Source organism: Dufourea novaeangliae, unplaced genomic scaffold (assembly GCF_001272555.1).
Source record: "Dufourea novaeangliae isolate 0120121106 unplaced genomic scaffold, ASM127255v1 scaffold172, whole genome shotgun sequence".
In the NCBI taxonomy this organism is placed as follows: Eukaryota; Metazoa; Arthropoda; class Insecta; order Hymenoptera; family Halictidae; genus Dufourea; species Dufourea novaeangliae.
The window spans coordinates 587,010-611,976 of NW_015374058.1; the positions used below are offsets into that span (position 1 = coordinate 587,010).

The 24,967-nt window shown below is 36.5% G+C and overlaps 4 protein-coding genes across 5 annotated transcripts; 2 read left to right on the forward strand and 2 right to left on the reverse strand.

The window, feature by feature from the left end:
• The first annotated feature begins 1,067 nt into the window (after nt 1-1,067).
• Nucleotides 1,068-4,106, forward strand: LOC107190056 (actin-binding protein IPP). Its single transcript, XM_015578781.1, has 7 exons — nt 1,068-1,289; nt 1,516-2,044; nt 2,134-2,299; nt 2,402-2,748; nt 2,887-3,233; nt 3,319-3,539; nt 3,648-4,106. Exons 1-7 carry the CDS (start codon nt 1,220-1,222, stop codon nt 3,882-3,884), a joined length of 1,917 nt encoding a protein of 638 aa, XP_015434267.1. The 5' UTR covers nt 1,068-1,219; the 3' UTR covers nt 3,885-4,106.
• A 2,860-nt stretch (nt 4,107-6,966) lies between these two features.
• Nucleotides 6,967-15,024, reverse strand: LOC107190043 (splicing factor 3B subunit 1). Of its 2 annotated transcripts, XM_015578764.1 has the most exons (17): nt 14,790-15,024; nt 14,435-14,613; nt 14,269-14,355; nt 13,937-14,063; nt 11,808-11,887; nt 11,550-11,717; nt 11,167-11,383; nt 9,847-11,073; nt 9,465-9,757; nt 9,257-9,382; nt 8,966-9,187; nt 8,711-8,893; nt 8,414-8,602; nt 8,141-8,316; nt 7,795-8,067; nt 7,495-7,711; nt 6,967-7,359 (listed from the first exon to the last, which is right to left on the reverse strand). In XM_015578764.1, exons 1-17 carry the CDS (start codon nt 14,815-14,817, stop codon nt 7,201-7,203), a joined length of 3,951 nt encoding a protein of 1,316 aa, XP_015434250.1. In that variant the 5' UTR covers nt 14,818-15,024; the 3' UTR covers nt 6,967-7,200. The 2 variants fall into 2 exon arrangements, with proteins under 2 accessions (XP_015434250.1, XP_015434251.1); XM_015578765.1 differs by lacking the exons at nt 13,937-14,063; nt 14,269-14,355; nt 14,435-14,613; nt 14,790-15,024 and adding an exon at nt 12,218-12,627.
• Nucleotides 15,025-15,672: 648 nt separating this feature from the next.
• On the reverse strand, nt 15,673-17,871 carry LOC107190018 (tektin-1). The gene is made up of 6 exons (XM_015578734.1): nt 17,786-17,871; nt 17,176-17,466; nt 16,784-17,056; nt 16,480-16,702; nt 16,191-16,409; nt 15,673-15,810 (listed from the first exon to the last, which is right to left on the reverse strand). The coding sequence occupies exons 1-6, from the start codon at nt 17,869-17,871 to the stop codon at nt 15,673-15,675; spliced, it is 1,230 nt and encodes a 409-aa protein (XP_015434220.1).
• Nucleotides 17,872-18,779: 908 nt separating this feature from the next.
• Nucleotides 18,780-24,587, forward strand: LOC107190047 (E3 ubiquitin-protein ligase Bre1). Its single transcript, XM_015578770.1, has 16 exons — nt 18,780-18,974; nt 19,076-19,249; nt 19,705-19,891; nt 19,979-20,167; nt 20,416-20,537; nt 20,607-20,843; nt 20,910-21,035; nt 21,264-21,437; nt 21,511-21,768; nt 21,859-21,990; nt 22,150-22,418; nt 22,715-22,868; nt 22,942-23,055; nt 23,220-23,604; nt 23,680-23,774; nt 23,989-24,587. Exons 2-16 carry the CDS (start codon nt 19,100-19,102, stop codon nt 24,268-24,270), a joined length of 2,874 nt encoding a protein of 957 aa, XP_015434256.1. The 5' UTR covers nt 18,780-18,974; nt 19,076-19,099; the 3' UTR covers nt 24,271-24,587.
• Nucleotides 24,588-24,967: the final 380 nt, after the last annotated feature.

The following is a 24,967-nucleotide window of genomic DNA, read 5'->3' on the forward strand; positions in this document are numbered from 1 at the left end:
CAGGTATTCAGGTCAACGGGAACTTTCACCAAACTCAGTTGTCCCGTTTCTTTTTCTATTATCGTGTCATTCACTTGCCAAGGGCTGGATATATACAATAAACATACAGACATAAATTTGGAAGTTACAAAAAGAATGTTTAAAATTGTAGGCTTATAATTGAGCCAAAACTGACATCAGGCTTACTACAGACAAGATATCTAATATTCACGCGGGATATACGTCGACTGTGATGCGTATATTATTTCGGACAGTCAAATACGTTTTAAATAACCTAAACATACTGCTGGAAAATCGTTGTATTTTTCACATCCAGTTTATATATTGACCCGAACTTGCGTACATATCATGGCCGTACCAGGTGTTTGGGTCCTTCAAGAAAAATTTATTCGACAAAAACAATTCAACAGGCGATAAATATATACATATCTATAGGTCTCTGTCATCATTGCTGTGGATATTGAATGCCAGATTGAATTTGCTAAATTGCTGCGACGACCTTTCGAAGACTTTAGGAAGTTTCGAAGATTATGCGGCAAATTGCCAAACATAGACGAGGGACTTACATTTGAAATAATATTTAAGCCTATTTTTATTGAATTCTTTACATGTATTGTTGTAAATTGTGTCTTTTCTCATAATTATTTAAATAAAAAAACAATAAAGTGGTAACTATGTGTTGTTTATTAATCTTATCACTACCTTTTTTTTAGTCCAGTATTTATTATTATTGTTATTATGATTGTGACTAGTTGTTAGTGATGTGATAAGCACCTTAAACCCTAGTAACATGATTCATCAACACATCCTGTTGGCACAACTGCGAGGCAATGAACTCCTAATTGAATTATCAAAATCGAACGAGTGAAGCGAATGAATAGGAAGATTTAATTTAAATACATACAAAGCCAAACGGGTTTGATCGTTCTTTTTAAATGTCAAGTCGAGCACACAGCTTCGTGTTCCATTCAGGAAACATTGGCAATGCGTGATTCCCTGTTTAACATTCGTGACTAATTCCGTAGGTGTGGTGCGATTAAATACTTACACATTTGTTAACGATCGTCTCGTAGCTACTTTCATTCGCTAAACAGTTATTTGACATATGCCAGATTTTGTATTACGGGATTAGTGATTGATTGACAGAGTTGGGAAAGGATGTATCGAACGGAAAGCAGTGTCAAGCAGTAATAAATCACGTGAAAATGTGGTGGTAGTGATGCGTTTAAAAGGGAAAAACAACACAAAATCTTTTCACGGCGTCTACAAGGTGCTTTCGCGTATATGTCGTAAGTAGTCTTTACTCCAACATTTATTAATGGAACTGTTCATTTACTATATCTGAACAACATGGCTGTTATATACTTCTAATATATGAAATTAACAAAAATGTTTCAAGATCCTACAAAGTATCATGATTTTGCACAAAATTTTCGAATTGTTGATAATTATATTCGAAAGAATGACCACATCATACTTTCAAGTAGACATTATTTATTATTATTCCCTTACTAGGAACTGCAGATAAAGGACAACTTGATGGTTTCATGGCGGATGGTGCGGTGCCACCAATAAAGAATGGCCATAACTGTAACAATATGGGTTTTGCAACACAAGCAGTAAAACAGACATCCGATGTCTCCAATATTGTTTATGCTGTGGGCCAATATGCTCCAAAAGTATTAAGAAACTTAAATGCCCAAAGACTGAAGAATCAATTCAGTGATGTGGGCTTGGTTGCCGGTGGTAGTGTCATTAGAGCACATAGGTCAGTTCTGGCCGCTGGAAGTGCATATTTCAATGCAATGTTCACTGGAGGTCTGGTGGAGGAACAACAGGAGTTAGTAGAAATTCATTCGTTGTCAGCTAATATTCTTTCCCTCCTGGTGGATTTCATTTACACTGGGAACATTGACATTACCCAGGACAATGTTCAAGAATTATTTGCAGCAGCTGATATGTTAGAATTGGATGAAGTGGTGTTTGGTTGTATTACGTATTTGAAACAACAACTTCATCCTTCTAATGCTCTTGGGATTTACAGGTAAGATTCATAAAATTGGCTGATGACTTATTCAAATATCTAGGTTTATAAATTTTCTGACATTTCTTAAAAAATTGTCTATCAAACAGATTCGCGGAAGCACATAACAGACTAGATCTTTTGGAGACTGCCCTACGCTTTATACAAGTCAATTTTCCTCAAGTATCTCAAGAGGAGGAATTTTTGGACCTGCCAAAAGAACATCTCGTTCATTTTCTCAGTAGTGATTATATTCATATTGATACTGAATTCCAGGTATATTTACTTCTAATACAAAAATAGAACGAGTAAAATGTATAATCTCGATTACTATAAATGTAAGACAAACAGTTCAAACAACTGTTGTGAATGTAACAGGTCTTCCAAGCTGCATACAATTGGATCGTTCACGATATACCAACAAGAAGGTGTTATGTATTCGAAATATTAAGTCACATACGTTTACGGCTGTGTTCATTAGCACGATTGGAACGTGTAATCTTGGAATGCAAAGATGCGAGTCTTATCGTCGCGTTGAGATCTATACAAAAGGATTTAGTGTCGAACAAAGGATGTCTTGTGCCCCTTCATGCGCATCCTAGACTCTGCGCGAAGAAGAATATTTTGGTGATCGGTGGATCGCGGCGCGAACATTCAGCGAACAGCTGGGGCAGAGCTGCTGAAAGTACTTACGAAACGATTGAAAAATACGACATATTCACTGGGTATTCTACTTTCGAATTCTAATTCTCTACTCTATTGTACTGTCGATTATTATACATTATATTAAGAATATAAAGAAAACATTATTATTTATTACAGTTTCGTTCAATTTTTAAGTAGGATTGTGATTATTCTTGTAGCAAGTGGAGTGAAGTAGCGCCCATAGGTATAGGACGAATACTACCAGGAGTGGCACTGTTAGACGGCAAAGTGTATGTCGTTGGTGGGGAACTCGAATCATGTATTATTGCCAATTGCGAATGCTATGATCCACGCGATAACGTTTGGACTTCGATTGCCTGTATGGAAGTACCCAGGTGTGAATTTGGACTGTGTGCCTTGGATAATAGTTTATACGCATTTGGCGGTTGGGTTGGCAACGATATTGGTGGATCGATAGAAATATACGATCCGATAACTAATTCTTGGACACTCGATGAACAACTTCCGGAACCTCGGTTCAGTATGGGAGTAGTTGCTTATGAAGGTCGAATGATTTAATACAAAATGTATCTACATTATATAGTCAGAATATGGTAGATAAATATTTAACTGTTAATTATCTTGTACAGGACTAATATACATCGTAGGTGGTTGTACACTGAATAGTAGACACCGTCAAGATATGATGAGTTATAACCCAGTGACTAGAGAATGGTCTTATTTAGCACCAATGCTCACACCACGTTCACAGATGGGGATCACCATATTAGATGGTTATCTGTACGTTGTTGGTGGCACTAATAAAAATCAAGAGGTTTTGACATCCGTTGAACGATATTCGTTCGAGAAGGTAACCTTCTTTTCCTGAATATTCCCGAAACGAATTCTATCCGTACTATCCTTTCGTCTGCACCCTGTATGCGGTACTCCAATTGAAAGAATAATTTTTACGTTACAGAATAAATGGAACACCGTGGCCCCCATGAATATAGGCAGATCGTATCCCGCGGTTGCAGCAGCCGACAGTCGACTGTACGTGATAGGGGGCGATCAGTCTCAGGAAATCAATTTTTATCGAACACAAATCACAATTTCTACCGTGGAATGTTACGATCCTCATTCGAATAAATGGGACGAGTGTGCTTCGTTGCCAACAAGCAGGGGTGAAGCAGCGGCGATTGTTGCACCCTTTTGATTCAAATTTCCTTTCAATATTAACGTTAAGTGTGTTGAATGGATTTTATATCAACGTATACTCGTGCGCGTTTCTGTTCGCATTCCAGATTGATACTCGAATATCTATTTAAACTTGCATAGTCGTGAACGCGGTATCAAACGAGAAACATGTTTTTTGACTGTCTTCTTTTACGTCGTATATACACATATATCATTGAACGTATATATATATACACACATACACACATTATCGTTCAAAAGTTTGGGATCGATTCTCAATTAACGGGATAAATAGAAACGGATGATATACCCTTTAGTATATTTTAGAAGAATACACATAGCTATATAAAAATAATGATACTAAAAAAATGAAATACTAGATTCATATTACAGTGAATCCTTGATGAGTGTTCAAAAGCTCCTCAGTACGAGCGAGGAGCGATCTCCAGATGTAACGCTGACGTTTTAATGAGGTTTAGCACAGTGATAGAGCTTGGAATTCTGAAGCCAATGATATTTCTTTCAGCCGCGTATGGCCATCAGTTTATGAAATATTTAGTGTTCAGTGCCAAAGAGCCTTCGAACATTCATCGAGGATTTACTGTATACACTATATTATTATTCTTTCATATACCTAAAAAATTACAAGTGATCCCAAGCTTCTGAACAGTACTTGTACAAATTAGAATGTATTTCTTTTATAGATCATGATATTGTAAAGTATTTAGACATCGGTTGCACTTTTATGTTAATTTTTTTTTTAATGAATATAAAATGCAACAGGATTTGAGAGAAGAGAAACCAGTTCCATTGTCCAAAGATTGTACAGTGCTATTTTCTCTCTCCTAAACGCTAAATTATCTACGTGTCTACACTAGTTTTGTAGAAACGGTCGTTATATGTATTTAAAGCGAAAATAGCCGGTTGCAATTCTCAAATATTTTGAAGAAAACTTCTTCGCGTAAAATGATTTCATTATTTGTAGAAATGACTGACAACCTTCACATTCTATAATTATTTACCAAAGTTATTCGACATACAGAAAAAAAAATTAAAAAAAAAATTTTTTTTTTTAATTTTAACACATCACAACACAGACAAAAGAAGAATATTATTTTCATGTAGCCTGTGTATAAAAGAGATTTCATAACCTAGATAACGTAAGCGAGATATGTAATTGTATATTACAATTTCGTGTGCTTGTAATATTTGTCGATTTTGTTTTCTTTTTCATTTTAATCTAACGTATTCGTAAGTTTCATTACTCGATTGCGGATTCTATGCATTTGTAGTATTTTCAACTCTGGAAAAGCTAGTCAAAAAGAACTAATTAAAGTTTTAATAGATTATTTATTGTGCCTTTTATTCGATAAGTTTATTAACACAAAAAAGGAAAAATTCTATGTAATTAATATTTCCCGTTGATTATTTTATAAAAACACGAAGTAGCATAGATATCCGCAGCCTATTCATTGCTTATTCTTTTTGCTGGTGTAGGAAGTAACAAATACTTAAATACTTGTAAATGATATTACGCTTCTAATTGTTTCTTTTTAAACTTGTTAGAAGTACTTGTAAAATCACGAAACCATATGTTACGAAATGGCATATATAGTCTTGGTACGGTATTTTATAATGTATTGATAAGTTTTATTACAGTTAAATTTCACTGCTTTTGAAGATTGTGTCTGGTGCTATGTCGGAATTAAAATTGCAAGAATCATTTTCCTATGCTGTGGAGTTCATGAACAGACTTCATGCTTAAGAATCAAAAACTATGAACCTCGAACCTATTTAGAAAATGAACACAGAAATGCGAAAAGTATGTTTTTCGAGTGTTTCTCATAGAACAAAAGCTGCTCCTGTAAATTCGTATACAGTAATATGCAAGTACTTAGCTTGGACATCATTTTTACAAACTGTACATATTGTATCAATGTGATTCTATAATCGGCTGATCTTTATGTCTTAATAGTTATAACATATTATATCAATTAACAATTCTATGTACTTCTTATACCAAAGTTTCTTTTTATAATGAATCGTTTATATATAGAGAACGATATATAGGCACTACGAAATAAGGCACAGAACAATAGCGGACATTGTGTTTCATTTTGCAGCTTTCATAGTTAAGAATATATAGTCATTTGGACAAACATGAAACATTATTTACATGCTGTGCAGAAATACCATTAAAATCTACAATTTCGGAATGAGTATTCATTAAAATGTATCACCAAGTATAGATTTCATTATATTTGAAGATAATATTTGAATATCATTAGCTTTAATGTGAGAAGAATGTAAATCGTACATTTGTGGAATATTTGTTATGAATATACAGTTTATTCTATTTTAATTATATATTATCATGTAACTTGGTAGTTGTGTTTATTATCTATGAATTTTGCATATAAAATTTAATTCGAGTATATCACACTTGTAACAAATATATTTCTTATTATTGTAATGCTTTATGGATATTTATGTATACGTTACAGAATGTGCTATTAGGTAAATGAACGATACATGCGTGTCAAATATTTTCAATGACATTACGAACTTGAGTTAGAAATTTCTCTCGTTTTTCTCTTTCTGTTCGTTTCAACATATGTGTAAATGGTAATGTCATTCACTTGTTAAGACCGAAACTGAAGGAATTGCATTGAATTCATACTCAATTGAGAATCGTTATGAACACAGTGATATGTATGCGTTTCTATATTTACGCGTATGTGCTTTATGCCGATTTTTTGAAACAATATCTATTTAAAGATGCAGACGATTCACATACAATTTTTATACAAAACAAATTATTATGATCGATCTAAGTATATGAATGTTTCATAGAAGAATGAAATATATTATGTAAAACAAATATGACTGTATTCTCCAATGATACTTAACCATTGTAACATACATGCATAAGTTGAGTCCGTTGACAATTTACACAATTTGCGCTATTAAATATTGAACTCTGTCTTAAAGAATTAAAAATAAATTTTTTGAACATAGAAATCGATGTTGCGAAATAAGTTCTATGTCATTTACGATATGAAACATTTTATTCATATAAGAACTGACACGTATTTCTCCTGAAGTAAGTCTGTAATTAGATTTAATTTTTAATTGAACAAGATTTACGTACAACTTGTTTAAAGAAGTCAAAGAAATAAATAGATTCAAAGATCTACCGTAGCGTCTATTTCATGTGTCACGTAATATACAACTATTCAGCTGATGTTTGTAAACAATAATAAGCGAATTATGCTAATCCTGTCGTGTAGATTATATAAATGTATGATACATATCTTTTACATATAATTAAATTATTACAAAACATAGTCTAGTTCGTATCTAATATACTGATTCTTTGGATCATTCATGATACGAGGATAACCAGCTACGAGAGCATCCTGTCCACCTATATAAAGAGAATTATAAATTTTCCAATATACATCACGTACTTTTCGTGCTGGATGGAATAATCCCTGCAATTTACAAAACAATACAATTCATATAATAAAAATTTATCTTTTCTTCTCCAGCCACTTTCTTCGAGTTCCTGATTGACTTCGTATTAGAAATATTTATGATTTAACCTAACAATTCTACAAGTCACATACCTGTAAAGTGTATTGCAATATTTTAATTGGTCCAAGAGCGACACGTAAACCATCCACAGCATCCATAAATGCTTGTACTAAATGTGGCGATGTTTCAAAAACATTTGGCCATACATGATTCAGTAAATGTATCAATGCATCTTCACACCCGAATCCATAAACACCCAGTGCCATATGTTTAATCGCGGCACAGGCTGTCTGCCTGTGTACTAAATCTCTGTAAAAAGAAAAAAAAAACCAATTTCAATGTGAAATCACTTGGTCATAATTTCCCATTGAAAATAATATATTACTCCTTACCTGTCCATTAGCGCGTCTTCTAACAACGGACTAACAGCATATATGTAATCCTTGCCCATTTCCCCAATGTACTCAAATAAGAAGGATAAAGACTTTAGTACACCGTTCTGCACGTTTAATTCTGGTACTCTATATTCATTCATTAGCGCAGGAAGCACCGTGAATGGACTACAGGTTTCGGCAACAATAGCTATCGCTACTGTAGTACATACACGATTCTGACGTTCTTGTACTTTTAAATTGTTTAACAAAGTTGCTAACACATCGTGAGGTCTGCAGACAAAACACGAATACATGTAAAATATCGTTCAAGCTTGAACAATGTTTCAGAACAGCATATAAATACCCTATCGCTTTTGCAATGTAGCCAAAGGTGTTGACTGTGGCTCTCCTAATTGCTTTCTTGTGAGCTTTCAGCAGTTCCAAAAGTTCGAAACATATTCTCATCCATTCCCTGGCAGATACATATTCAGGCCCTCTATCCGCGATTCTACCTACTAGGTCAATACAGTTTTCTTGTACCTGAAAGAAGATATATTGAAAATGATGTTCATACAGCTGCAAGATACATGAAAAATTTGGATATAATTATTGTACAGAAAACACGAATGACACCAACCTTCTCGTGTCTGTTTTTCAATATAGGAGTAAGTCGCGGCAGCAAATCTTTAATCGGTGGGGTCATTTTTGTCATTCCTATAACATTAACAATAGCTTTCAATGCACCCAAAATGCTACCTAATACTTCGGGGTATTCTTCTCCTAAATATTCATAGAGAACAACGCCCAAGTGACCCATCAGTTTCTCCTGTTACCAAAATACAAACATATTATTAATGTCTAATAGTAATAGCTCTTGTACGTTTGCCCCGGGAGTTCTAGGACACGCTAAATAAAAAATTAGAAGGAAGTTCACCTCCTGGCAAGTCTTCATGACCACTGCAATACGTGAAATCAAATCAGCAGCTTGTTGTCTTACTTTGGCCGATTTATTGTTCAATCTCCACAATATTGTACCGCATATTTGTGGCAGATACGCTTTCACCCTTTTCCCTAATGTGTTCACAATGGTACCGAAACCATTAAGCATAACAACGTCCTGTAATAAGATAAAATCATTCGCAGTCTGTACGTTAATTGCTAAATTCTTACTAAACGAAACATTACAAACCTCTGTTGTCTGTTCCTGGAACGCATATAGTATACCGTCTATGAGCTGTTCTTCCAAACGGGAGTCAACATCCGCTGCCCCCAAATTGCCCATTATTTTTTCAATGGTTTCCATAACCATCTTCCTATATTGTTCATTTTCGTCTTTTAAATCGTCCACCACACGGTTTATGATCTCCGAAGCACCGACTTTGTTTGCGATTTCCACTGTCGTGTCCACGAGCTATAAAGTTGACATTTATTATTGTCACATGCAGGATCATTGTACGTTGCTTAGATATCGAATACATACCTGTCTGTAATTCCTACGATCCAACGCCATACGATGATTCCAGAAATGCTTGAAGAAATGCGGAAGGATTTCATCCTTGATGTATTGTGCTTCCACACCATCTGTTCCACAACATTGTTTCACTACCTGTTACGAATAATTAATCGTAATATATGTAAGTTAATACGTTTGATCGGAAAATCGTTGCTGCCAGTTATAGTTTATTTACCTTCAAAACAATCTTCTTCATTTCTTCGTCAGGAGACTGAAACTCACGTATAAGAATCAACATCACTTCACGAGTATAGTAATTCGCATATTCGGCGTCCATAAGAGGAATTAAATACCCGATGGCTTTCAAGAACGCAGCTAGACCTTTCCCTCTATGCGTGCGAATACCTTTCCACAGTGGTTTCAAAACAGAATCAAAGCTTTCGATACCATATGGCGTCGCTGCTTCAGCCAACGCAGCAATAGCCAGAGCAGTAATAGTACGAACTTTTTGTTGCTCGTCGACTAAACCTGTAATTGTCAATAATATCCATTGAATAACACATCCATATTGTCCACGGTACAATAACAATTTAAGGACTTGTAATAATCGGAATTACCGTGTTCTATAATTTCGACTAAACTCTTCAGATGCGGCAGTATGGCACATCCCATCAGAATAGCGATTTGTTGGACTATTTTGATACCCGTGTGACGAGCTTGCCATGATTTTTTACTACGGCATACGGCCTTTAGGAACGGGAGTAACGAGGGGATGCCCAACGCTGAAGCCACAACAGCGAACGCTCTTGCTGTCGTGTTACGTACGTACTCGTCGATATTGTCGATATCCGGTCTCATTGTAGAGATCATCGTCGCTAATCCGGCGGCTTTCGCCAGATTCGATATTATTTCTCGACCCTCTACACGAGCATAGTAATCTTCGTCGATAAGCAGAGGTTCGATTACGACCAAAATTTTATGTACATAAGGCCTGACCAAGTCATCCAATTTATACAGAATACGGTCAATGACCTTCACCAGAAGATGCCGTTCTTGATCTTCCAGCGTAGGAGACATTAGAAGGGGAAGTATTTGATTAAATAACGGTCCGGCGCCGAATTCCCTTGCCTTGTCAGTGATCTGTCTTAAAGCCGCCTTTCTCATCGGTGGTGTGCCATTTTTAATTTTCAAAAGTAGCTTCATGATCTTCCTCTCTTTCTGTTCCTCGGGGCTAAGCGTCTCCTCGTCCACGTCGACCAGCAATTTATCGAAATACTGTGCGTCCTCCGGCTTCATGAAAGGAAGATTTCCCTTCGGTTGATTGTCTACGAATTTCGCAGTCTTGTCCTCCGTTTGAATGAAGAACCCTTGGGGAGTGCCGGCTATCGGAGTGGGCGTCGCGGTGAGCTTCCTCGCGGGTGTACGTATCGGAATGTAACCCGCCGGTGGCTGCAGAACTTTGTATCCAGGTGGAAACAGGGCATCCAATTCATCGTCCGAAAGGGGTCTGTTTCTCTCGTCGATTTCACGTTCCCAACGATACGCCTGAAGCTGTTCCGGTGTCATAGACATTAAATGGCCGGGCGTTGGCGTAGCCAGTCCCATCGCTTTCGGACCCGTTGGCGTCACTCCGCTGGGTGTTAAAATCGAGGTCTGATGGGGCGTTGTAAGAGGTGTTGCTGGAGTTTGCGGTGTCATCGATCCAGGCGTTTGATTCGACGGCGTTTCGTCCCATCGACTTCGTCGTTTACTAGCGGACGGTGTAGGGGTTTCCTGAATCAAATCACCCGCCACACGATCGGTTCTCGGTGTCTCGGCCCAACCGCTACTGTGCCCAGGTGTCTCTGTAATTTTGTTTTGTTTTTTTAAATACAACATTCTTTAATTTGACTCTTTAACGCGTTGTTAACATGCAACATTTCAATGGGCACACTCACCGCGTTCAGTTTTCGGTGTTTCATCCCAACGATTTCTACGGCTCGAAACTGTTTTCTCATGAGACGGCGTTTCTCTACCGGGAGTGGCTGCACCAGGCGTTGCGTGTCCTGGTGTAGCATCCCACATTCGAGTACTTACGCCTGGTGTTGCACCAGGAGTTTCTCCGCCTTTACCGTGACCAGGTGTTTCGTCCCATCTGATTGCAGCCGGTGTCACCTTTGAATGAAAATTTAAGTAATACGTAATCTAATATTGAATAAAAAGAGATAGATTTCTATAATACATTACATTATTTGGGTGCGTCTGTAGGATCCCACCTTATCACTTTCGTTACATTTCCCCACCACACCAGCGCTGGGTTAAGAATTCCTTATTTACTTACGTCTGCGTTATCCCAGGACGTTGGTGTTGCAGTGGCGCCAGATGCTTTCTTAGGTGTCGGAGCATCGTCCGTTTGATCCCAACGACCTCTCTTTTTCGGTGCCGGTTTCGGTTCACCGTTTGCTTTTAACGTTCCCTCTTTCGCTTTCTCTGCCAATTTCTTTCTTAACTGTAGACAGACGGAAACATAATTGTACGAATGTTTGTATTACTCGACGAAGAACGAACAAGGAAACGCAACGATGAATTCAGACATTACCTCTGTTTCTTCTCCTTTGAGTAACTGTTCCCGCATAATCTCTGTGTACGTTCTCGAACCGATGTCTGGAGTCTTACCACCTGTAATCAAGAATCAGAAGTCACGCAAAGCGCAACCATTAGACAATTGTTCGAAAAATGCTCAAACTTTCAAAAAACTTCCGAACATACCTAGTCATTTTATTATAGTATATTTATCAATAAAATGCCCTTAGAATATTTGGGTATATTCTAAGTAAACTACTGAATTCACTCTCGTGTCCACGTTGCGGTATATCATTAATTCGAACGACAACAAAAGCAGTTCAACGATTACTTAGTTATAGGGACCAGTGGTAAGTAAGAGAATAGATTATGCGTAACAACGGGTTTGAGAGAGCTGCAACAGTAGATGGCATATATCATACGTACGTGATAGTTTGGTGCCATAGGGAGCACTGTCCTGCTCAAGTCTTCCACATCGAAAAATACTTTAGCCATCTAAAAATCAACTCATTCTTGTTATTAATAATATTTGCACACCGACCATTCATACTATTTTCTTTTTTTTTTTTTTTTTTTTTTTTCAATATTTACGTTCTCGCGGAAAAAAAACCTATGATACAATGAGAATTTAAGGACGTGGGTCTGAATGAAAGTATAAAACAAGAAAAAAAACACCAAATCTACGATGAAAAAGACGAGAGAAAATATATCGAAAATTAAAAATGTAACCATGAAAAGTCTCATTGTATCATCTGTAGGACATGAATGTAACGCTGTGACAATTCAATCTCGCTTAACCTTCGACATAGTATCCTCGGTAAGCAGATGATTCCAAATGCGCAGACCGTCACTAAGATTGGAAAAAAATGTACACATTAGTATGTATTTGAAAGAATCGCATTCACTCTCTTCATTCAAGCCAGTTTTTTCTACTTCACATTGCTTCCACAATCTGAGTAAAAAGAAATCTTAAATCTATTAACTACCAATAACTGAGGCAATATCTAAAACAATTCGTTCGTGTAAAACGAAAACAGACCCGATTCGTTCAACAATTCTGAAGCTTGATCGGAATCAGAGCTAACGAAACACTGTAATTTTACGATTTTCCTCGGTTATTATAGCTAGAAATACTACAGCATAACATATTAATATTATACTAAGTCTTTAAAACATTCGTAAAGACATGAAATATTTTCGTTCACAGATTGCAGTTTGTGTAATAAATTATTCTTTCAATTAACAGCAATTCTTGCAAGTGTTGGTGCTTGCTGTAGTATTAACATATTTAATATCTTCGTTTAATATATACATTAGCTTACTTAAATAACATACAGTCTCATATGGGTCTATCTGCAAAGACTTCGATTTGTCAAGAACATACAGAGACGATCAAAGATGTCTAATGATATATGAAATAAAATGCACTATCAATAATTTAAAGTAAAATCTTCACAGCAATTTCACAGATTATCGAGGAAACTAAAAGAATGTGATCTTGGTGAACAAATAAAATTAAATTCTTCATAGATACTTATGCTCTTGTTTTTTGGCAACATTGTGAACTCTACTTTATAAAGATAGAAAGGAAAGGAAATAGTATTATGAAGAGGAATTAAATCATATTGGCATTGAACTAGTAAAGTTTCTGTGTAATACCTTCCTTTTAATTATGTAGCTAATATCATGACCTAACATGAAAAAGTGAACCAAATTTATTCTTGATACATTACACTGACTTTATATTGTACACTGTTCAAAAAAATTCTATTGCATTTTTGTGGGAGTAAAATTAAGCTTTGTTACAATGAAAATTAGGTTAACTTTTTCCTTTAATATACCGCAGTATATTTATGACAAGTGATACGAGTTTATTATCATATAAACTCGATGTGATAAAAGCTTTACTGTGCATATATTTTGTTGCAATATAATCAATATACAATTATACACAACATTTCTCACATTCAAAAGAAGAGTTCCCAAATACTGTACTTCATTGTACCAACATAAGAATTTTTGTGGTTGTAGCTTGTTACATTGCCCCAAAATATCAACAAGGATAATAATATGCAAACACACTTAATATCTAATTACCTGTTCGACTCTTATAATTCTGAACTTAAAAGGAAAAAAAATACCAACCTTCTGCAAACGGATCAACACGTTCGGGAGATATTATCATTCTTCTCCTCTTTTGTCTATATTCATCTTCCCTATCTGCTATGGTGGGTCGTCGTCTATCCGCAAATGGATCGTAATCTTTTTCACTCTGAACATGACAAATATCATCAGTGTCAATATTGTTAAAATTGAGTCGATTAACTTTAATATTATACTTCAGAGAATTACAGTTACATTTACAGCTTTAAAAGTATACAGCTACTAAATACTACCAGAATAGAAAAGCAATCATAACTTGGAAATAGCAAAATAAGACACATATGTTTGCATATGAACTGTTGTAAATTTGTTACCTGAGCAACATCATTGAGCAATGCTGCTGGTGCATTATAACCTGGTCTCTTATTAGTGCTAAATGTGGTAGGTTCATAGTCTTCATCCTGAAAAAATTACACGTCTTAAATGTACCAGGCTGTTATGCTTCCATATACCTAAAAATTTTAAAAGTGATGAACTTACCTCAATTTCATCGTTGGCTGCAATTGATGTGACATACCCTTCATATTTATTATTACTTCCGTCATAGATGTCTTGATCATAAAAACCAGTTTTTCCTAAACCCACTTGATCCTTCTCTGCTGAAGCATTTTGTATCTCTTTCTTCTTTGATTGTATCTCTCTTATTTGCGCTTCGATATCTGTAAATTATTAACGCATGTCAGTGAACAAGAAAATTAACAACGCACAAATGAAGTCGCAAATACTTGTAACTTTTTACAAATTGCCAAAAATATAATGTTAATACACTTAATAATATGACGGAAAGGATAAACAAGCAATCCTAAATTGCTAAAGATTTTGATCGACAACAAACCTTCGTGTGTTCTCGGAATGGAATCCATTGTGCGGCGTTGAAACCTAACAGTAGGTTACTCGGGTCACTACCGAGAATTCCTTGAGAATGTTCACTTAATTCTATTTCGAATATTCGAGGACACTTTTCGTCTTTAGATCATAACAAAATTGCAATACGTGCACAATACATTCGATCAAACGTGAAAATAATAGCAGAGGACCGAATTTCGTTCCGCACCAATTTTTACATTGGTTACGTTATAAGATGGCTCACCACAATTTAGTTCTGAAACATGAAGACAGATCCACATGAAATTATGTTTATACGTCAGCCGAAGGACGGTCAAAATATTGTCCACCTCGCTCAATAATTCGAAAATTCTCAGTGTTATATCGTGCCCTTATTTTTTTTCCAATGGTGTCAGTCTATTCTTTTAAATATTCTCAATGATGTTTTTGATTAATATTTAATTTTCTTAGGCATAATTATCGAATCTTGTCCACTTGACACCAATCACACAAGGGATACATAACATGCACACATCACGGCGCGGGTTATACACCTTCACGCAAAAAAATAGCATAGCTGCGTCATCTAATAAGAAGAAATGAGTACTAAATTACTAATAGTTGAATATTTTGCCGACACATGCACACATCACGGCGCGGGTTATACACCTTCACGCAAAAAAATAACATAGCTGCGTCATCTAATAAGAAGAAATGAGTACTAAATTACTAATAGTTGAATATTTTGCCGTAGATGACAGCGCATGTATATTTTCGAGTACGTTTTGGCGGTAGAATGGAATCTGTTAACACAATTATGTTGAGGGTTGATTTTATTACTTCTTGTATTTTATTATGCATTGTTTGATCGTACAGAGAATCCCAGAATTGATTCAATATGCATGATAATCCATACTCTGACGGAGAGTCATACAATCGACCTCGTCGATCTTTAAAGTATTCGTTTTAATGTTGATATCCTCCTCAATTTGGATTTGCGTTTTCAGTAAGTAACGCAATGAGGCCTGAGCCTGCAATATTTAATTACATGTCAGTAATGCTTTGGAAAAAACACGGTTCACATTGTGCATATGCAGGGTGTCGGAACAAGTGGCGCAACAGAACACGAAATGGTTTTTAATTTTCAGAAATGGTATAAGTGAGTTCCAGAGTTCATAGTCTTATTTCTATTGTACACTGGCGAGCAAATTCGGCTTCTGCTAGGGGAAAAAGCGGCGTAGAAGAAAAGTCTTCTACCACTTAGTAAATTTATTCCAGGTACTGAAATAAATGTTCAATCGAATGTTAATTCGGCATAAATTTCAGTAATTCCAAATACCAAGTGGTATAAGCATGGTAGGAGGCCCTTTCCCAACACTACTTTTTCCCCTAGTGGAAGCCGAGTACCAACCTCGAACATAGTTGCTTGTAGTTTCGACACGACCTCGCGAAGTTCGTACACTTCTTTGACCAGTTGAGTTTCCACTAGATCTCGCGTGAGCTCTAGACCGGGTCTTTGACATCGATTACCGAGTCTCGTATGCGATAAAGCCAAGTAGCATTCTTTCTCAGCGATTGCTTTCTCTATACGGGTGACATTTTGTGTCATTTCGTTCGCTTGTCGCATTATCTGAAATAAGGAAAAATCGAAACATATCAATAATAAACACATCCGATCGAGTTACGGAGAGAGAACACACCTCGGAGTGTTGTAACTCTAATTTCGTTTTTGCCTCCTTCGTCTCCTCGATACGCCGTTTGAATGCCCCGTCAGTGGCGTTCTTCTGTTCGTTCAAATCGTCGATCGCCTGTTTAATTATTGTGTCGATGTAACAGCGCATTGGCCTGGCGCTATTTATCTCCTTCGATGCGGCGACAATGTTCTCGTTTGTTTGCATCTCCCATTCGTTCAATTCTATCGTCCTGCGACAGAAAAACGAATATTAACGATGCGGTCTTCGGGCAACGTAAAACAAAGGAGAATTCAATGGAAAAGTTTCGTACGACGCATCGAGCCGTGAAACACCATGATATATGCTTAAATTCAAGCTGGTTTCTTTTAGAGACAAATTACGCTTGTCGATGCGTAAGTTGTTCTCCTTATCCTCGAGATCGTGATCCATATAGTAGAGGGTTGCTTTTAGCCTACGAATCTGCTCTTGGGTTTGCTCCAGAGTTCGAACCAGCAGATTTTCGGCGCCTTTGATTACCTCGCATTCTTTCAACAATTCCCTTTCGACGTCGTCGCGAACTAGATCGATTCCTAACCTATGCTCCCTGGAAGGAAATCACAGTGAGAGTTAAGTATTCGACCGTTAGATTAAAATATTTCGACCCCGAAATATTTTTAATCAATGTTTCAATCGGATGATTTATTTTCGTAATTGTAGTTCGACCTGAACATGAGACATTTCTCGCAAATAACAAGAGCGTTCCTCCTAACGGAGGACAACGCATCCATGATGCGTTCCTTGTACGTCAATAGAGCATCGGTTTCAAGAAGAACTTCCTTCCTTATACGCAACAGTTCCTTTTTACGGAACTCAATGTCCTCGAGCTTTTCCTTCAATCTGTGGTCTGTCTCCTCTTTGTTGCCTTTAGCTCTCTCAGTACTCAATTCGCAGACTCGTTGAGACTCGGTTAAAAGTCGATCGGCTAATTCTTGTTGAGCCTCGGAACATCGATACCTGATTCGATCGACAATAAAGAGTTCAGGACAGATATAGGATACGGCATCTTATTCTAAGTTTGTGAATTCCGTTTTTTATGCTATTTTTTTTATGGTTTTAATTCCATTAATTTGATAGCGAAAAGTCACAACGAAAGACGAAAAACGGTCATTTTTGAGTCACGGTAAAATTTGTTTTTCTCTATATCGGAAAGTGCACTTTCTTAACCATATTCTCTACGTTACTAATACAAGGCAAAATATGGATCAAAATTGATCAAGCATTATATTAAAACTATTTCTGAATTTTTCATTTAACTAAATGATATCATACATACCTATGACGATTGTTAAGATGCCATTCGTCTAATGTAAACTTCAGCGGAGGTGGAGGAATTATAGCGTAAGCACGATTGTTAATCATTTTGATACTTCTCTGTTGTTTTTTTATTAATTTTACGAAGTTTTCAATTCTCGGCTTTCCGACCAGATAGTTCTTTTAAACCACCGGGTTTGTAGGTTTGATCTATATGTACAGACGATTTGGGAAGGGGTGGTTTCTATAGAAACGTTGACTGAATTTCACATGTAACCTGTGAAATATCTTATACCGAAATAAGCAATAATATTATATTTAACATTACCTACTAATTATTTAAGAGCGTCAGTTTTATAAAGAATGTTTTCGGCCAAGTAAAAAAAATAGGGCTTCGGGTTCAAACTCAGTACTATACACATTTTAATTACTAAAGGCATTAAGCGACCATTATACTAATTGACTGATATTATTCGCACAATTGCTTTCTTTGCAATAGATTAATAGATCAATGATCGCTTGGAATCATGCGGTAATAAACTATCGAACAAAATTTCAAATTTAACGCGAAAAAATAGGCGGTAGCAACATCTACCTCAAAACGTCCAAGCTATAAGCTAATTATAACTACGCTTCCATTGTTAGATAGCGACAGGGGTCTCAAGAATTTTTTTATGAAAGAATATGTTACTGTCATCTAACAGCAAGAATGTGACACTCGTTGGCTTATAATTTGAACGTTTTCTCATAGATGTTGCCATGGATCTCTTTGGACACTTTTATCCAATAAGGCTCAACTCTGGCTAGCACCAATTATTCCTCAGATTTATTTATCGCTAATACGAATACAATCATATTCAAATAAATCTTTACAAAATTGCATAATAAAAAAAAAGTAAAGAGCTGTATATAAATGGGGGTTCGTAAGAACACGTAATTGTGTTCCACCTCTACGTAAATTTAATGTCTATGCCGAACGTCGATGTTTTCGCCTCATTTTTTGATTTGCCGCGTATGCAACGCCGTGCACAATGGCGGCTTCCGTTACGGTCATATACTTTTTGTCGATCGTCTTTAATAAAATGTAAAGATCTGTCGAAAGTGCGCTCTTTTCGACAGGTTCTCGTCGTCTAAAGATGATGACATAGCGATACAGAAACGCAGAGGTATTCGTGTAGAGGATCGCTGGAGGTATTGGTACACGTTACGAGGTATAGATTTCACTTGATCAATAACAAAAATCTTAGGGGCTTCGAATGATCAGTCACGTTAGGATTTCCTCACGATGCTTTCTAACTTTGAGTGATTTCAGAAGGGACGATCTGCCCGCCGCAAAATGTCAAAGCGACCCGCAGACAGCGGGGACTCGGCTTCCCAGCCGCCCATTAAAAAAGTTCAATTCGAGCCGATTTTAATCGGGCCTATATCGACCCTCGAAGAAATGGACATGAAAGTTCTACAGTTTCAAAATAAGAAACTGGCCCAGGTGAGATGTTTACACTTACGAGTTCTATTTTAAATAGCAGTGTCGAAAAAAAGATGCCACCAAGGTCTTTTATTTTTATGTACCGTTTTGGCCGCGTTTTATTACGATTGGTATCGCTTTTTGCAACTTTAAATAACGTAAGTTACCATACAATTATTCGTCTTTAATAACTGGAAGGGTCAGTAATAGTTTTAGCGTTTGAAAGTGATTATCAATCATTTAATGAACTGAAAAATTTGTTATATAAGAAGTGCCCGGTATTGTTTAATGTCTAGATTTATGAGTCTTTAATTTTAACACATATTAGTTTTTTCAGAATCAAAAATATTTACCACTTGTGGAAGCTACTTAATTGAATTGAATATTCATTTTTCTGATCTGTTTTTTTCATTTATTGTGAACTCATTCTTCTATTAGTTTTAGTTTCTGTTATTATTCTATTGTAATGTTCTTAGCGATTAGAACAACGTCACAGAATTGAGACGGAACTGAGGCAAAGAATTGAACAGTTGGAAAAAAGGCAGATGCAGGATGACGCGGTACTGAATGTTGTCAATCGTTATTGGAACCAGTTAAATGAGGACATACGTGTATTACTTCAGAGATTTGATGCTGAAACAGCCGATGAGTCAGAAAATAAAAGTATAAACTTGCATTAATTTGACTAATTCTAAGTATTAAATGATCAATTACATGTACCTTATTATTTGTTATCGGTTGCAATTACAGATGAGAGTGAAGCTACAACATCGTTTCTCATGCAACTCTCTTCTTGGGATAAAGAAGAGTTGGATGACAAATTAGCAAATCGTGTCCAAGTCTCCAAACGTGCCGTTTCCAAAGTTGTACAGGCGTTTGATCGTCTTTCTCAAAGGAATGAGAAAATTATGCTGGCACTGAAGGGGGAATTTGATGGAGGTAATTCAACCGTTTCGACCACTTGGTGTCCTTCCTTATTCAGTAGGCATATCCTAAGCTTTCATTTCAATAAGTAATTTTTATTTTTCTTGTACAGTACAAATAGCTCTAACTTGATGGAACACAATTGTAGAAGCTTTGAGTTAATGTTAAATTACTAATACCTTACACAAGACTTAACAAATTTATCCGTGATATTTACAGAGTGGTATACAGAATTAAAAATTAACTACACTGTTGTATTTTAGAGGAGGCACCTAAAATTGATGAAGTGGTGCGTAGAGCAAATTCTGAGATACAAATGGAAAATAGGAATCTTCAGGCAATAAACATACAACTTCACGAGAAATATCATACTATTTCACTGAAGGTAATTTCGACTTATTTCTTCATTAACAATTAATTAGAAATTTCTTAATGAATGTGTATCGCCTCCTAGATGTCAGAATTGCAAGATACTATAACAGGAAAAGACACACTTGCTGCAGAGCTACGTAATCAAGTGGATGATCTGCAGTATGAACTGAATAAAGTGAGAGCACGTAATGACAAACTGGAACACCATCTTGGAGAAGCAATCGAAAAACTAAAAGCATTTCAGCAAATACATGGCACTGATGAAAAGGGTAGCAATAAACCAAATACCCTTGTAGCGTCGAGCGTTTCACAGACAAAGGTATGTACTTTTCGGCTATTCTTAACAGAACAAATAGTACATTTAATTTCACCATTTGTTCTGCAGCTTGAAGATCTTCAGAGAGAACTAGAAGAGACAAGGGAACTAGCAAATAATAGGTTACAAGAATTGGATAAACTGCATCAGCAGCATCGCGATACATTGAAAGAAGTAGAAAAATTAAAGATGGATGTGAGTTCTTTCGGTTTTGTATATATTATCTTTATGCACGGTGCAGAATGTAAATTATTGTCATGTGCAATAAATACTCATGTTACACTTGCTTTTGCTCGTTTCTTGTGTTTTACTTCTTTACATTTGACTAGAAAGTACTCGCGTGTAAAATTAACAGAATCAGTCTTAACGTTGTTGTCACGTCTCACTTTCGATTTTATTTCGAAATATATTTTGTATTTCCAGATACGTCAACTTCCAGAATCAGTAATTGTCGAGACCACTGAGTATAAATGCTTACAGTCGCAATTCTCTGTATTATACAACGAATCGATGCAACTGAAAACACAGTTGGATGATGCACGGCAACAATTACAGTCCAGCAAGAACGCTCACTTGCGTCATATCGAAATGATGGAGGCAAGTGTTAATATACATTGTATCCTTTTATAATTTCTGTGTCGCACGAATCTAATTGGTGTTCTCTGCTTAGAGCGAAGAATTGATGGCACAAAAGAAACTGCGTGGAGAATGTATACAACTCGAGGATGTTCTAGCTCAATTACGAAAGGAGTACGAAATGTTAAGAATCGAATTCGAACAAAATTTAGCGGCAAACGAACAGACTGGACCAATTAATAGAGAAATGAGGCATTTAATAACGTCCCTGCAGAATCACAATCAACAATTAAAAGGTGAAGTTCATCGTTACAAACGAAAATACAAAGAAGCGTCTTCAGAAATACCAAGGGTATGTTTATCGCATTAAACGATTGTGAAAGAACTTCGTTAAATTAATCGAATGAAAGTATTTGTTACTGATGCCCATAATTTGTTACAGTTTAAGAAAGAAATAGAAGAACTGACTGCCAAACTAGGCCAGCAAACGTCTCAAGAAAATAAGGAAGGCAATAATTCAGATGGCAGTGGAAAAGAAGAAGACGCGTCGAATTCTCTTCCAGGTTCTACACAGGTACAAACTCATACCTTCTTTTTATGTTAAATTCTGTTTTCAGGTAATGTTATTAGGTCTTAATAACATTGAACTTTACTTAAGTGTATACGTAGATTTTATCGAATAATGTAAAAACAATTTTTAGAATAATGGTTTTACATATTTCTACTAATGCAGATTAAAGAAGAGAGCGGAGTTTCCATTAAAAGAGAATCAGGAGAAGAAGAGGTTGAAACTATTGAAGTCGGAGAAGGGGAGGGAAACAAAGGTACACCAGATTCTCTGACCTTAACGTCTCCAACTCTGAAGAAGGAGAAAGATATAAAGCGCGAGAAGGACATCAAGAAGGAGAACGTTAAGACCGAACATCGCGATACTGCTCATCGCACCAAAGACACAAAAGTAGCTGAATCAGAGCTTGTTAGAGACCTGAAAGCACAACTCAAGTATGTTAACGTACAATGAATTGTATCGTTACTAAGTTTGGTGATCATATGATACTTCCATCCATTCATTAGAATGGTGTTTTATTACACTTTATTCACGCGATAGACAGAGGTTCTATTATCACATATTACTTTCACAAATTGATTTACCCTCGATCAAGTTAACGTGACAACTTTTGCGAAGTCACCAAACTCTGGTAATAAATTGATTCATTGAGAAGCATTGTAATCTGTTATTAATTTTGCCGTCCACTTTGTCTCCTTGTATCGTTTATACGTCTTCGTTCTAATTGCAGGAAGGCTGTGAATGAAATGAAAGAAATGAAGCTCCTATTAGACATGTACAAAGGTGTTGGTAAAGAGCAAAGAGACAAAGTACAACTGATGGCGGCGGAACGAAAAACAAGAGCGGAATTAGAAGAATTGCGTCAGCAAATAAAGAAAATTCAAGTGCGTAAAGCAGACTACCCCTTTTTTTAAATTTAAAACACGTAACTTCCTATTAATTATGACGTCATTCTAGGAAAGTAAACGCGAGGAGCGTAAAAAATTGGCAGACGAGGACGCGCAAATAAAGATCAAGAAACTGGAGGAACAGGCGTACACGCTTCAGCGTCAGGTGGCATCTCAAAAGCAGGTTAGTTTATGACGCATCAATAGTGTTCGATGAACAATAATAAAATTAAAAAATAGTATTCGCCTATTGCACTGGCGAATCCTAAATTTCTTTTGTTTAAAGCCCATCTTTGATTGAAACCTTGAACTGTGAATAACGCTGAACAGAATTGCGTCTGGTTACAGGAGGAGGAGGCTCTTTTAAACGAAATGGAGGTAACCGGTCAAGCTTTCGAAGACATGCAAGAACAGAATTCTCGATTGATACAACAGCTCCGTGAAAAGGACGACGCTAACTTCAAGCTGATGACGGAAAGGATCAAGAGTAATCAGCTGCACAAATTAGCCAGAGAGGAGAAGGACGTGTTAAAGGAACAGGTTTCTACGCTCACGACGCAGGTTGAAGCGGCCAATGTGGTTGTTCGGAAATTAGAAGAGAAAGAACGTCTTTTACAGAACTCTTTGGCTACGGTCGAGAAGGAATTGGCGTTGCGGCAACAGGCAATGGAAATGCATAAACGGAAAGCTATTGAGAGTGCTCAGTCCGCGGCTGATTTGAAGCTTCATCTTGGTAAGCGATATACGAACTTTATAAATTCGTCGAAATGGAAATGCGCTTTAATACGTATCTTTTGTGTACTGTTAGAAAAATACCATTCCCAGATGAAAGAGGCGCAACAAGTTGTGGCCGAGAAGACAAGTTCCCTGGAAGCGGAAGCGTATAAAACAAAAAGATTACAGGTAAGATTTTCCTAATGTATCCGACCCTAATGTTTATATACAGGATGTCCCAAAATTGGTTCGACTCCTGGAAATAAGGGGTTCCTTGGATGATTTGACACAACTTTTGAAAAACATCCCAAGAACCCCTCATTTCTGGGAGTCGAAGATATATTGGGACACCCTGTATATGCCTTTTTCCATTTCATTTTGTAATTGCTGCGTTTTATTCCAGGAGGAGATTGCTCAATTGAGACGTAAAGTCGAGAGAATGAAAAAGATAGAACTAGCTGAGACTTTGGACGAAGTGATGGCGGAAGAATTGCGAGAATACAAAGAGACTCTCACTTGTCCGTCCTGCAAAGTAAAACGCAAGGACGCAGTGTTGACGAAATGCTTCCACGTGTTCTGTTGGGACTGTTTGCGTACGCGTTACGAAACACGGCAACGGAAATGCCCGAAGTGTAATTGCGCGTTCGGAGCGAATGATTATCATCGTCTGTACCTCTCCACATGAGGAAGGAAACTCTAAATTATTGGAAAACTCGTGTGACATCTTTTAATTCGATCGCGTGAATCTTTCGGAAGATTACGGATATGCATTTTTTCCATATATTTCCTATTTATTGTCCCCCGATCATTGGTAAAACGGAGAAATGCGATCGTAAAAAAAGAAAAAGAAGTGAAATGTGGTAAATAAACTTTGTAAAAAATTTCGATTATTTTGTCGAGTGTGTAATACAAGGAAAAAATGTACTGCATTTTTAAAAACGTTTTGTAGTAACTACGCCCGAACGTATATATATACATACATATGTATTCTGATCTCATGTAAAGGACGAAGTCGAATCTTGGCAGATGCGCGATTCGATGGTAGCGTCGATGAACAGAATATGAGAATGGTCGATTGTACAATAATTTTATTTGGTCTTAAAATTCGGCTTGAACAAGTAACTTAATCATGAAAGTTAATCAGATCCGAAAGCTACGATAGCCTGAATTTTAAGAATGATTCGCTGAGCAGTAGATATATTGTAATATATTATAAATAGGAATTTGATGCTTCTACGTATATAGTTCAAATTTATTGGTAACTCTCGCGAACAAATGGAAACATTTATTATTTCATAATTATTAAATTACTTTACACATGGGCCTCGCCTGAAGGTCTAGATAAAGTTTTAGTTTCATAAGAATCACCTCATTAACGATTA

Excerpts from the sequence above, each read along its gene's own strand:
- LOC107190056 (XM_015578781.1), top strand. The coding sequence starts at position 1,220 with ATGCGTTTAAAAGGGAAAAACAACACAAAATCTTTTCACGGCGTCTAC. Across the intron at positions 1,290-1,515 it reads GGTGCTTTCGCGTATATGTC|GAACTGCAGATAAAGGACAA; the intron begins GTAAGTAGTCTT and ends TTCCCTTACTAG. Across the intron at positions 3,540-3,647 it reads AACGATATTCGTTCGAGAAG|AATAAATGGAACACCGTGGC; the intron begins GTAACCTTCTTT and ends TTTACGTTACAG.
- LOC107190043 (XM_015578764.1), bottom strand. The coding sequence starts at position 14,817 with ATGGATTCCATTCCGAGAACACACGAAG. Across the intron at positions 14,064-14,268 it reads TGCTCAATGATGTTGCTCAG|AGTGAAAAAGATTACGATCC; the intron begins GTAACAAATTTA and ends TGTCATGTTCAG. Across the intron at positions 9,188-9,256 it reads ATCGTAGGAATTACAGACAG|CTCGTGGACACGACAGTGGA; the intron begins GTATGTATTCGA and ends TCAACTTTATAG.
- LOC107190018 (XM_015578734.1), bottom strand. The coding sequence starts at position 17,871 with ATGATTAACAATCGTGCTTACGCTATAATTCCTCCACCTCCGCTGAAG. Across the intron at positions 17,467-17,785 it reads CATCTTAACAATCGTCATAG|GTATCGATGTTCCGAGGCTC; the intron begins GTATGTATGATA and ends CGATCGAATCAG. Across the intron at positions 17,057-17,175 it reads GAGAAATGTCTCATGTTCAG|GGAGCATAGGTTAGGAATCG; the intron begins GTCGAACTACAA and ends ATTTCCTTCCAG.
- LOC107190047 (XM_015578770.1), top strand. The coding sequence starts at position 19,100 with ATGTCAAAGCGACCCGCAGACAGCGGGGACTCGGCTTCCCAGCCGCCC. Across the intron at positions 19,892-19,978 it reads CGATGAGTCAGAAAATAAAA|ATGAGAGTGAAGCTACAACA; the intron begins GTATAAACTTGC and ends TTGCAATTACAG. Across the intron at positions 23,775-23,988 it reads ATAAAACAAAAAGATTACAG|GAGGAGATTGCTCAATTGAG; the intron begins GTAAGATTTTCC and ends GTTTTATTCCAG.